The sequence below is a fragment of the Poecilia mexicana genome, unplaced genomic scaffold (assembly GCF_051168715.1).
Source record: "Poecilia mexicana isolate PSO_F unplaced genomic scaffold, ASM5116871v1 scaffold_1, whole genome shotgun sequence".
Lineage (NCBI taxonomy): Eukaryota > Metazoa > Chordata > Actinopteri > Cyprinodontiformes > Poeciliidae > Poecilia > Poecilia mexicana.
In genome coordinates, this window is record NW_028263370.1 from 20335778 (window position 1) to 20349290 (window position 13513).

The window sequence follows — 13513 nt, forward strand, 5'->3', positions numbered from 1 at the left end:
TAGCTGCTTTGGCTTCACACACTCAGAGCAAGATTGCTACAGTGAACTCCATTATTATTTAATTATTTTGGCTTCTGCAGAATCCCAAAGTTTGTGTTTTTTGCTGCAGAAGATAAATTTGAAGAGCTGGTTTGTGTGCACGTTGTCTGCTTTTTGAATTACTTGCAGCAGACTGACTTTAGATCAGTTTTGAACATTTTAGGACAGTTATTTTACAGATAATATAGGACACAGGTGACATAGGAGCAAACAGCAAGGGAAGTTGGATGTTTTTAAGAATAAGGATCTGTTTCCCCAAAGGTAGGACTGAGAGGACTGGAAGCTGCTGTGGTTATCCTACTAATTTATTTAGTAAAATATGCATTCCACTATAAAAGATTTGAAAGCAACTTCAAACAGCTAGAAAACTGTTTTGCTTTTCTAAATCATTGCAGGCCAGAAGGGAATGAGGATTTTTTCCCATTTTTGTCTTCCAAAAGGATTAAGAACAAGGTCTTCTAATGGAAAACTGTGAAACTGTGGTGCCTGGACTTTTTATGTAAGAAATAACAATAAAAAAGAAACATTGAGCATTCTGGCTCATGAGATCTCTTCACTGTTTCAAACATGACTACATGATGAAAGATAATTTCAATTAATACATTTCATCAGCACCTCTTGATTTTAACCATAAAACTGTAAGGAAACAATGATCAGGTTGAAAAATTTGTCCCCTGGTTCTTTGCTTTGCTGCATACAGAAGGTCTTGACCAAATAGTTTTGACACGTCCTGTAACGTAACTACGTCTCTCTCTCTTTTACAGTAACGCATATAAGTCATAATTCATACAACTAATACAAGATTTATCGAAAATATATGAAGTCAACAATTTGTAGCAATTTCAAAAATGTTATTATGAAAGGGAACACACTTTCTGGTTGCATATTAGCATAGTAGTTTCTTGTGATTAAATGTTACACAGAATCTTGAATTTTTTTTCATTGTATGATAAATACACATTTAGGTAGGTCTTTAACAAAGTTAAGCGATTAAGTGTAAATTATGAGTTTCTACCAGATTTACTGAGTTCATGTTATGTGATGAAATGAAATGCTTTCATTCTCAAAACTCACCAATCGTCTGTCTCTAAGGGAGATGGTTTATAACGACTGCACTTTTCTCCAGTCATATACGGCTCACAGGTCAGCGTGTATTTAGCCATAACGTTTCCATACAATCCTGTGCACGTGAAAGTGTGACTGCCAGGGCTCAGGTACTTCTCACAGTGAACAAGAAGGTCGTCATATTTTGGATCTTCATCCCAAACCTCAATCTTCAGAGGCAGCCTTGTGTTAACCTTCATGAGAAAATTTGAATGGAGGATCATTCAGATGCATATGTTCACATTCAAAGTCAAATTATTTAGGTGATACAGAAAATAAAACTGTTTTCCATGCATCTCAAAAGTTGATAAATGCAGAGTAATGTTAGCCAAAACACAACAGTACAAGATATGAAATACATCAGCTAGGCTGTGTCTGTTTACACAATATATGTGTAAAGTGGTTTCTGTTCAAATATTTTCAGATTTTTTTCTACTTTTACTTTTATTTGTACTCGAACATAAACACCATGAAATGTGCATGGTCTATTCAAGTAAAACCAAATACTTTTTCATGCACGTGCTGACCCAGTATCCCAAAACATAAAGAGTCTGCAGCCCGGCTTGTATCTAGAAATGGAGTTGATTGTCCATTCCCCAAGTTCAGAATACGCAATTTGTCTGCATTACATATCATTTTATACTTTGATTTGTCTTATTTGATTTGATTTATTTATTTCAAACAGGTTTTTAAAAACAAAACTAAGCAATCAGTATGACAGGGAAAAGAATTGGGGAAAAAAGTTTTTACTTTGACATTGAAGGTTCATTTTGTACATTTGTTATTTAGAAAGCCAAGTTTTTATGCTCATGATTGATTTGTAAAAGCAATAAGAGAGGGTCAGCACTTCCTGTCTCAACAACAGCTTAAGCAGAGCAGTGAGTGTGGGAGCCGCATGTCCACAGACACCCAGGCTGGTTCTGAGAAACAAAACAAGAATGAGTCGGGCCTAAAGGGAGGTGCTCTTTTCTTGTTATTGTGGCTGCTGGTTCATGTGAGCAAACTGAAGGACAAATTAGTTCATGATCAATAACTTAACATCATCTAGTTGTAATAGAAACTATAATGCATTTCTGATATTCGGTGATATTTGACCCAATATGAAATGTTTGCTAACAAATAGTTTTGGTGGCACCAAAGAATAGATCAGCTTTCTTTCTAGACCAGAGTTCTCAAACTCAATTTACCCGGGGGCCACTGCAGGCAGAGTCTGGGTGAAGCTAGGTCGCATAAAGGATTCCACAAAACACATTTAAAAAATATCCTTAAATGTCATCAACATTTAATTATTTCTCCAATACATGAACTGCAGGCTTTGGCTTTGACAAAGACATGATGAGGGTGTGACAAAATTTAGGGTGCGTTCATACTGCAGCCTGAAGTGACCCAATTCCGATTTTTTGTCAAATTGGATTTTTTTTGCCGGGCCGCTCACACTGCCACACATATGCGACCTGTATGTGTTCTGCAGTCTGAACGGGCAAACAAACTTAGTGTCCCGCATGCGCAGTAGAGGGCGCAATTGCGTCAGCATTCTAAGTGTTCTGCCAACCGCCATAAAAAGAAGAAGTGCTCAGTGTTTGCGGAAGTAAACATGGAGGCTAACGGTGGAGCTTAGCTTACATATTTTAAGTTGTTGTCCAACTGGAGCAGCATATTAACAACTTAATCCTCATTATAGTCCGTCATAGTTGTTTTTCTTCCCACTTGCACGTATCAGGACGCAGGATTTGTTGAGTATCAGTGACGTTCAATTCGGATGAATGGGTCCTGGACGTTAGGTCGCATTTGAATCGGATACGTATCAGATATGGGTCGCATTCGTAAAGAATCCAACCTGTGCAATTCAGACTGTCATGAAAAGATCAGATATAGGTCGCATTACGTCCAAAAATCGGAAGTGAGTCACTTTATTCTGCAGTGTGAACACACCCTAAGTAGTGATGGGTAGATGAGGCGTTATGTATCATATCGACACATAGCAAAACTGTCAATTCTGTGTCACTCAATAGTGACACCTGCTGGACATTAAAAATTCCTACAGGCAACGTAGTAATTTGATGACCTAGTCTATATAATAAGATTTAAGTCTTCATAATTTATTGAATATTATATATTGTATTATGTAATATCTTCAGTTAAATTTAAAATATATTTGATATACAGTCAATAAATAATGTGAGCATCTACCATAAAGTGAAAATTTAAGTGAATGTGTTTGGAATGAAGATGCGTGGACTGTTTCTTTTTCCACAAATTCTTATGAAAAAAAAAGTTTTTACAACATTTTGAAATTTAGTCTGTTACGCTTTTTTGACAAAACTTCTCCTGCTGTAGAAAAAAATGTAGTAAACACTACATTTACAGCGAACCCTTGTTTTTCTTAGGGGTTGCGTTCCGAAAATAACCCGTGATGGGCGAAATCCGTGAAGTAGTTTTTACAATTAGTTTTTACAATTATTACACAGCATAAATAAATACTCTACATTGAAACCAAAGAACAAAGCCTGTTTTCAGATCAGCGGATGTGTGTGTGCATCAATCGGACCTTAATGTGGTCCGTAGTCATGTCATTAAAGCGTCTCCTCCAATCTGCCCCGCGAGATTCACAGCTGTATCTACGACAAAGCGATGGATCTCATCAAGCGAGCCTCCGGTCGGGTTTTGCGCTGATTCTGGCCAGTTTTTTTTTCAGCTGGCATTCAAAGTTTCAGTTTCCATCTCCTGAATGGATATCTGTATTAAATACTGTAACTTTATTGGCACTCAGGTAGAGAAGAAGCGAGGAAACTGTTTTTACCAATCATACGGTCAATCAGGACGCAGAACACTGTGAAAAAAAAAAAAATCTGCACAAAAAAATCTGCAAAGCAGCGATACCGTGAAAGATGAACTGCATTATAGCGTGGGATCACTATATATGAAATAATTTTGAAAAACCAACAGAGCGTCTGTATGTTTTCTACGCTCCTTCACCCTTATGTACCTTCCTTTGGGGGGGCGCTGATTTATATTTTTGCATCCACCTGAATAATATGTAGTTGCGCCCCTGCAGATAGATCAAGTAGAAATTGACAAGAACCGGATGAAACAACAAAAATGAAAACAAATTTATTTTCCAATATAAGATCAAAATGGTCCCACACTGCGGACACCTTTCCTTTGAAGCTGCTCCATAGTTGACAATGTTCGTAAAATATCAATAATTCGTTGGGCAAATGCATTTGACTGATTGACAGATTCGCTTCCTTATAAACACAGTTTGACACCTTAATGCAATTACAAAACAGTTCCTGTATCGGTCATGTGACTTGCTGAAACCAATACGCGCACCGACACGGGTTTTGGTCTGTGGGCTTGACACATGCACCGATGCATTGGTGTTGCCGGACCCATCACTAACCCTAAGTTTATTCCACATGGCGTCGCTCTTGTTCTACGTTTCACATTAGTCTTTAGCCAGCTAACAAAGTATGGAGCACGTCTCAAAGCGTGACGTCATTACACAACAGCGCAGCGGATGACTTGCAGCCCGGTAGCAGTCGCCTTTCTCTGCGTTTGATCGTGGCATTTGTTAATGGTAGAAAGTACCAGAATGGCAACTGGTACTGGACTGTTCCATCATCCGCCACACTATTGTTACAAGCATAGTGCGCATGAAGTCAGTGTACCTTAGCCAGGCACCGAATGTCAGCCATAACGAAGAATAGCGGGCGGGACTTCCTTCAGAGGTCAGCTAACCCTGTGGGCCGCACTAATATTATACTTTCATACCACGGTGGGGGCCACAAGTCATTGTCCTGTGGGTCGCAAGAATGAGACCTCTGTTCTAGACCATAAAAACCCAATTCTCCTCACTGCCGGTAATTTAATGTTTATTTCTTGCAAATATAGATGCTCGTATTAACTCTTTAAATTCTTCTGCATCAGCAGCGTAAATAGATCAATTTGTCTGTTGCTGAGCTTTTTCAGCTAATCTGTGATGATAGCGTTTACTGACCATGCCCAATCTAAACTCAGTGTTCCACCTCGGATTACTGTGATCCAACATTTTGGTCCTGCCTTGAAATGAACCATAGTACATCTTGGCATAGCTGTGGACAAAAGAGGAGCCATATAAAAGGTGTGCTCATCAGGTTCCATAATGTCTTTGTTTTTTTACCTTTGCTTCAACCCACCTGTCAGCTGGTCCAAGATCATCTCCGTATAGATACCAGCCTCGAACAATGGTCACTGATAGAGTTCCCCTTGAGACGTGCAGAGGGCAGCAGTTAGAGGCCACATTAGGAGTCACGTCGTCACAGTGTGGTTCTTCGGGTAAGTTCCACAAAGCATTGTCCTCCAAATAATGTTCAATAGCAGTTTTCATCTCTTCCTGTTGTTGTTTGCTTGGAATGAGCTCATAGAGAGGTCGAAGGGAGTACGAAACAACATCTGGATGTTCTTTCAGGCTCTTTAGCCAGTTCATGTAGCCCATGGAATCATTTTTGAAAGTTAAAAACTCCCCCAACCAACCATTTCCTCCTGACACCTCTGTGAAGTGATGGTGGACTTCAGAGTAGTAGCCAGTGGCAAAGTCCTCGTTTTTTAGGACAACATTGCAAGAATGTGGGACACTAGAGAGTTGCACCTTCCCCAAGCCAACAGCAACACCCATAGATAAACAGTTGTGGACCTGGGTGAAAGAACAGCAAAGAGATTTTTCAAAAAAGCTGCTTCACACCAGACATTTGCAAAAAACACCCAGATACAAGCAGAGAAAAATATGTTCTGGTAAAAATCCTCTGGAAATTAAAATGGACAAAACAAAAACATAACACTTAAAATTTCTTAAAGTAGGTTGTTGAAAGTGATGAACTTCATATTTGTGCTGCTTCATGTATTTGGTCATGATAAATTAGAATCATGGAAGTATCACATATGGTTGTGTAAAAATCTGTTGTTTTGTTACCTGACTTGAGGTTAACCCATTCATGGAGGACAAACAGCTTCGTGAAGATGTCACTCGTCTCAGTCGCCCTCCAAGATTAACCTAAAAAGTTAAAGTTCTTTAAAATGCTTCCCTGCAGAAAAATGTCTGTAACTAATTCACAATGTGTGTGTGTGTGTGTGTGTGTGTGTGTGTGTGCGTGTGTGTGTGTGTGTGTGTGTGTGTGTGTGTGTGAAAGTTCTCACCATTCTGAAGTAGTGTGTGCCATAGGTCTGTATGAGCTTTCTATACTCGTTCTTAGTGGAGTAGTTGTATTGACTTGGCAGGAGGTCTACCTGCTGTTTGAACTCTAAGCTTAAGGGAGGTTTGGATGATAATACAATTCTAGAAATCAAGACAAAATGAGACAATTATTTCTATAACCATGGCCTGTCAGAACTCAATGAAAAAAATCTATTTTCCATCCTACCGATAATGAATGCAGGTGACACTGTGTATGCTGAAAGTGTAGCGATCCTCTTTGATCTTTTGTGAAACAATCTTGTAGGTATTGGAGCTGGTTCCTCCCACATCGAAGTTGTCAAGCAAAAACTTTTCAATTTCCAAGCCAACCTGATGAAATTCAGACAACACATGTAGTTTATAAGGTGTTAAAGAAGAAGCCATTTTTTCTATCACTATTCTAATCACTTCAGTTCTAACTGAATGCAAACTAAAAAGATAATAAAATTCTTGGAAGAGCACATATGAACTGAAATGAAATGGTGAAAGAAACAAAATCAAACAGCAAGGTTTTTATTAGGGTTGTTTTCAAAACTCAGGGCTGCATTGAAAAAATATTCTGAAATGTTCAGCTTTGAGATGTTTCTTACCGTCCAATCATTGGTGTCTTGGGATGTGTAAGCTTTAACCAGAGAACTGTTGGAACATTTTAAAGGAAGTAATTATTATTAAACATTTATACAGTTCATTTTTAATAATGTAGTTATGTTTTCTAGTTTAGTGAAATTGTTGATTCAACTATTGTTATTTTAACACCTAGAAATTATTAGGCAGGTATTCATAAACTGTTATATTGAATAAATTAGAGTATGCTTCCAGATGTGGCTCGGTTTTCAGATTAAAAGTACTTTTGAAAATAACATCTAAACAGATATTAAACACTTTTTATCAAACCTGCATTTCTGTATTAGAACATCTTTTTATTGGTTTCCTGTTATTCTGCCCTCACTGTGTTTCCGCAGATAGATAAACTCTTAAACGTTTGACAAGCGTATGTCACTTTAATTGACGTTGCTTTTACTGCCAAAAGAGTGAAATGACAAATAAAGATGAAAAACATGATTTATAATACAAGCGTAGTGAAATCATGCAAATACTAAGGGCACAAATATTTAATACTGTGTAAATAAAATATCTCAATCAGACTTACAAACATCAGTCTTTTTCAACATAAATCCCCACAGATATAGCCCAATGTTGCCTCAATAATAAAATAACACGAAATATTACAAGCAGTTCTTTCTGTAAACAACAAAACAGGATGAAGAATGCTTAACTGAGGACTGATGAACTGCCTGTGCCAGTATACATACATACATACATGTGTTCCTGAACTCATTCTACTGTTCAATAACAAACTTGACATGAAAACACCACCACCTGCTGGCCGGGAAGATTTACTGCCAACACAGCTGTGTTATTCCAGTGTGGTAATGTGGCCTCCTTTTTTGAGTTATTTTTATGTTTGTTTGTTTTTTTGTTTGTTTGTTTGTTTTTTGACATAAAAATAACTCAATAAATAACTGTTTAGAATTTGCTTGCTGCGATATTTTGAAGTTATTTACTTTTGCCATTATATTTATTTTGGGTTATTTTTGTTTCATGTGTTGCATGTTTTTTTTTTTTTTACTTTTTGTGTTTTATTTTTGAGGTGGCGTTACCACCCACAGCCGGAGAGACCCACTTCGGCAATAAATTAGGAATAAAAAGTGTAGCTATGCAGTTGAAGGAGAGAGGGGCCGGAAGAACTAAGGGTGCCGGGGTAGCAGCTGGAACGAGCAGGAACTAGTATGTCTGCAGGAATGGGGGTCGCTGTGGAGGACCGAGTGGCTGGATTGCTGCCAAGTTTCGTCTGCTGGTGGCCGCAGCGGATCGGTTGGCTGGTGGCGAGAAGGCCACGCCCCCGTCCCTTACCTAAGACTCCATTCCAACTTCCTTCAACAGACATTTTTTTAATTGACTCTGCTACATAACGTTGCGCTGCATTTTTTTTTTTTTTTACTTATTTTTTAGTAAATTATTGTCAATCTTAACAGGCTCATTTTTTAAAACCCTGCTCACATTTGCTACAGTTTTAGCTATATGAATATTACCACTCGGGTCCCACACCAATTTTCAATGTTAGGTTTGCATTACTGTACTTGTAAATTGAAAATCATCATAATTAACAGAACTTAAGGCTTTAAAAATGTGTGTAATAATTCTATTGGTGACCATTCAAGTCAACTGGTTGCACTTGAAAATATTTATAACACAGTAAAAACTGCTGGGTTAAAAATAACCCAATACGTAACCCAGCGCTGGGTCAAATATGGACCGACCCAACGCTGGGTTGTTTTAACCCAACTGGGTTGGGTTGAGGGTTTGACCCAGCACATTGGGTCATGGCAACTAACCAAACGTTGGGTTAAATTGACTTGTTTAAATTGGTTAAACTGACCCAAAATTGGGTTGAAATTCATAACCCAACACAAGGGTTATTATACCACTATAGTTGGGTTAAAAAAAATTATTTTAAATTTCACTATATAAAAACAGGATTAAAAGACATATGAATTTAAAGCTTCTTTTATTTCCACATGATACATATATAGAGCCAGCAATTTCATTTACAAAAGTTACAAAACATAAGTAGTTAAATCACTTCAATTCATTTGGCTACAACTCCAGAAGTATCTGTTACTCCATATTAGAAAACATTTAATGAAAAAAAGTCTGTTTTAAAGCAAACTACAAGTAAACCTTTCAGCCATTAAACAAGGAGCATTTTTAACGACACTTTAGCATTTTGCCTGTCTCCCTGCATGAGGACATACAGGTTGTCACATTTTGTAGATGCACCACCAGGTTTGTCCCAACCTGATGGAGAGAGAAGACAGAAAAAACAGGCCATTAGTGATGAACTTATATAAACAGCAAACAATTTGAGCATGATTCAGAGATGAATGTTGACTTACAGGCTGGATATCAATGAAACCTTCTGAACTTCCAGGTTGATGGATCTGAAACTCTTCTCCCAAATGTGTAAGTAGGGAGGAGCACTGGCAGCAGCTGCAGGGCTACATCATCTTGTCTGCATGGGAAACAAGCTTGTGTTAAAATGTTAAATGTTAACAGTTTATAAACATCTCTTGAGCTTCAATACCTTAAGGGAGAAAATTCATGTTGTTGAGAAGACGGCCGCTCCTTTCTCTTCTTGGCCATACAAAAGATCTTCGTTGAGAACAAGAGAGAGAAGCACAAAAACAGGCCTTTAGTGAATTTAAAGGTAAAGGGCTACATTCTCAAAAACTAATTTCTGACTGATTCTAGTTTAACACAAAACCTCACTATTGAATGTGATGCACTTAAACAATCTGAGCATTATTCAGAGATGAAGGTTGACTTACAGGCTGGATATCAATGAAAACATCTGAATTTCCAGGTTGATGGATCTGAAACTTCTCCCAAATTAGTAAGGTGGAGCAGGAAGGGGTACTGGCAGCAGCTGCAGGACTACATCATCTTCTGTATCAAACATAAGTTAGTGTTAAAATGTTACAGTAACTAAAAAGCATGACAACATTTTAGAGAACATTTCTTCTGAGCTTCAATACCTTGAGGGAGCAGACTCATGTTCTTGGTCATGCAGAAGGTCTTCGTTGAGAACGAGGAGTTTGGGTTTCGCTTAATTCTCCTGAAGATCCTGGATGTAAAATTACAAAATCTATCAGAAAAGACAAAATCACAAATCAAACTTTAATGACTGAATTAAATCTTATAGCTGTCTCAACTGCAAATAACTTGTAATTAGCCAGCAATTTCAAATGTTCAGAGTAATTTTATGTTCCTAAAAATAAATATAGCACTTAATAAAATAAAATGACATATAATTTAATTTAGAAGTAAAACTTAACACAAACTTAGTGCTGAATAACTTTCAGCACCAACTTTAAATAAATGTATTTGTAATTAATACCGTAGTAACAATAATAATAAAATGAGCAAACATTAACATTAGATATTGTCTTAGTTTTGCTTTTAATTCGTTGCCTAAAACCAGCGGGAGTTTGAAAGCAATGTGCCGGGAGACGGTCGTTCTCTCTCGGCTTAACGAGCCGCTCCGCCCGGTCAACTGACAGAGGGCGAGACGAGCCGGCGGCTGGAGGGGAGCGATAAGTGCGAACACGTCCGAGCATGTTTGTAATTAAGCTATATGTTAATAAACCGAGCGCATAATTCAGGTTTACACAACTAATTTATCGCCTAATAACTTTGCAAAAGTTATTTTATTTTCAAAAAGCATAATATACCCACATTATTAAAGCTCTGCTCGCTCTCCTCCGCCATTACTGCTGGTGTTCGAACACGTAGCCTCAGCCCGCTAAGGATGCGCGCGCATATTGCAAAAATCAGGGGACAAACCGTCAACTACCTTTTCTTTTAAAACTAAATCGATTTTTAAAAATTTGACTATGTTAAGTTACGAACAAATATGATTGAGGTTATATTAAAAACTGAATTTAATTTACTTGACAAATTGTGCCCTTCCCCTTCATCTATTTTTTCCCCAACATCCCTATTGTAGCAACACCGAAGCTCTTTGTCAGAGGAACCTACCGTAATAAACATTTTAAATAACCATAAAAATAAATATCAAACATGTTTGAAATAAATTCAATTTATGTATAAAATTCTATAAACGTTGAAACTTTATCTTCTTTTTACTTACCATGTCTTATTTCAAAGTAGAGGAGAAGTCCGTTATGCAATGTTCACAGTCATGTTGAAAATGGAGGCTTGTGAAGAGGGGCGTGGCTTCTTCCAAGTTTCATCTTTAACCCAACCGTTTGGGTAAATCTACCCACCCAACTCCTGGCCCAACAGAAGTGTGCAAGATGTAGACTTCCGATAAATTTCTGACCCAACTCATGAGTTATGAATTTTGACCCAATATTTGGTCAAACTAACCCAACCTATGACCCAACAGCTTCAACCCAGAAATTGGGTTATGAAAATAACCCAGCATTTTTTACTGTGAACCATCAGAGTATCAGCATAAACGTACATTAAATTTTTCATACTTTGCTTCTTCAGAATTATGCACTATGTGTTGGTCTCCCTCATAAAGGTAAAATAAACTTACACTTTTGATTGGAACATGTAATTGTAACATGAAAAAAAAATCTTGTAATTATGTGATTCAATGTTTACAGTGTTGACAATGTCGTTTACATACTCTACCTAGCAGAAGTATGAAAACTGTTGTGTATTTCAGGATTGCATTGAGGGATGACATGGAAGTCCACAACAGAAGATGGAAGCTTAAAATGAAGAAAAGTCACATTATTGTTAATCTATCAAGTTAGACGTGCAGCTGTTGATTTATACATCTTAAAGGTAAAGTTAATTTCATTTATAGTGCACATTTTCAGCAGCAAGGCAATACAAGGTTCTTAAATTACTTTTTGGAGGGCATCGTTTTGAAGAGGGTTGGTGCAGAGAACACAGGTTTTGTTGGGGCTCAGGTAAGTTCTCACATCAATCACGTGAGCTCTTTTCCTCTCCAGTGTGGCTATATCAAAACTTTGCCCCATCAGGTTGTGGCCTGGTCCAAAAGGAGCAGCATCACACTCTGTTTGGGTCCCAAGCCGACAGGACAGAACAGAGGAGTGAACAAGGAGGACGCTTAGGAGAAGAAGAGCTGAAGTTGAATCGGGGAGCATCGCTGTAGTCAGAAGCAAAAAGATAGAAAAGGAATTAACTGTTTTTTACATAATGCATGGCATTTATGTTATTTTTATGACTTATTTATATACAACATATAATAAAGTTATACACTTTATTTGAAGTGTATAACTTCAAATAAAGTTATACACTTTATTTGACATGACATTGCCATAAACATTAAGGAGTCTTCATGAATATTTATGACGGTTGTCATTAAATGTCATTCAGTAAATAATGACACTTTTCATGCAAAGTTGACATTATTTAAAATGTCTTTGTAATGGCAACTTGACATTAACCAATTAATTATCCAAATTTTGTAATGTAATACACAAAGATACATAACATTGTACACTTTCATAATTAATTATTATGACATATTTATGACAGATGACGATTCTTGGTTAATGTCAAGTTGTCATGTCCATCAAATAAAAGTTACCGAAAGGGTTATGCTAACAAATTAAAAACAAAAAAATAGCTGATCAGAGATACATATATAAAAATGTACATTAAAGTTCAAATGCAGGTATGAATTAAATGCGGGATTGTTTCAAAAATATTTAAATGTTTTTAATACATGGGTAAATATCTGTTTACACAACCATTCATTTTAACAGTGTAGCACATAGTCACCCATTGAATTTAGAGGGTCTGACTGACAGATAAAATAAATTCAGGATCTGCTGCTAACACAGGACTTTAATCTGAATTGAATACAAGTCAGACTTAATGGTTAAATATTGTTTAAAAATATTGTGAATATTACTTATCCATGTATTAAATACATTTAAATATTTATTGAAACAAATACACATTTAATTCACACATGCATTTGAACATTTATGTACATTTTTACATATGTATGTCTGTTCAGTTATTTTTTATTTTTGCTTGTGTTAGCATAAGCTACTATTACATTTTTGAGTTAGAGCATATTTGTTAGAATTCTGATTCCCAGCAATTAATCAACAAATTCAGCTTTGGAGATCCACAGATCTTTGATTTCAAGAAACACTCACACACTTCCACCACATTACTGTCTGTGAATATTCTTTAAATATTTTTTAAAACTCAATAAACACACAATTTTTTTTTTGCTGCAGTGTATTCTATTCAAAAAATACTCTTTTTTTCCCCAGTTAATTTTATTTCCCTTTTGCATATTAAAAAGTCTTACCTGTTCCAAAGCAGACTGAAAAAAAGTTGAAACAAGCAATGTTTCTAAGTGTGCTTAGCTGAGAACTGTGGTTTATAAAACATTGTGTAAAGGTCAATTGAATGTAGTTACTTTGTTTCTTGTAACTGCTGTGAAAACTCTAGGTTTTTATTTTGGCAGCGTTCTGTATAAAGTATCTAGGTGAACGGAACAAACAGTTCTAGGGCAGGTCAACTGCAATGAAGGAAAAGTTGAACAGCGAAGCAGAAAAACACATAAATAGCAACATA

The 13513-nt window shown here is 36.8% G+C and overlaps 1 protein-coding gene and 1 long non-coding RNA gene across 5 annotated transcripts; both read right to left on the reverse strand.

Moving 5' to 3' along the window:
* Nucleotides 1–1109: 1109 nt before the first annotated feature.
* LOC106903961 (perforin-1-like) lies at nt 1110–12060 on the reverse strand. Its single transcript, XM_088006251.1, has 9 exons — nt 11800–12060; nt 11579–11658; nt 6946–6991; nt 6543–6685; nt 6319–6457; nt 6095–6175; nt 5322–5818; nt 5144–5237; nt 1110–1337 (listed from the first exon to the last, which is right to left on the reverse strand). Exons 1-9 carry the CDS (start codon nt 12058–12060, stop codon nt 1110–1112), a joined length of 1569 nt encoding a protein of 522 aa, XP_087862377.1.
* On the reverse strand, nt 8908–11371 carry LOC148161206 (uncharacterized). Of its 4 annotated transcripts, none has more exons than XR_015763037.1 (6): nt 10652–11371; nt 9952–10061; nt 9745–9862; nt 9501–9568; nt 9313–9428; nt 8908–9214 (listed from the first exon to the last, which is right to left on the reverse strand). It is a non-coding gene; the product is annotated as an uncharacterized LOC148161206 (long non-coding RNA). The 4 variants fall into 4 exon arrangements; XR_015763038.1 differs by having other exon boundaries at nt 9952–10040; nt 10652–11370; XR_015763039.1 differs by lacking the exon at nt 10652–11371 and having other exon boundaries at nt 9333–9428; nt 9952–10645.
* Nucleotides 12061–13513: the final 1453 nt, after the last annotated feature.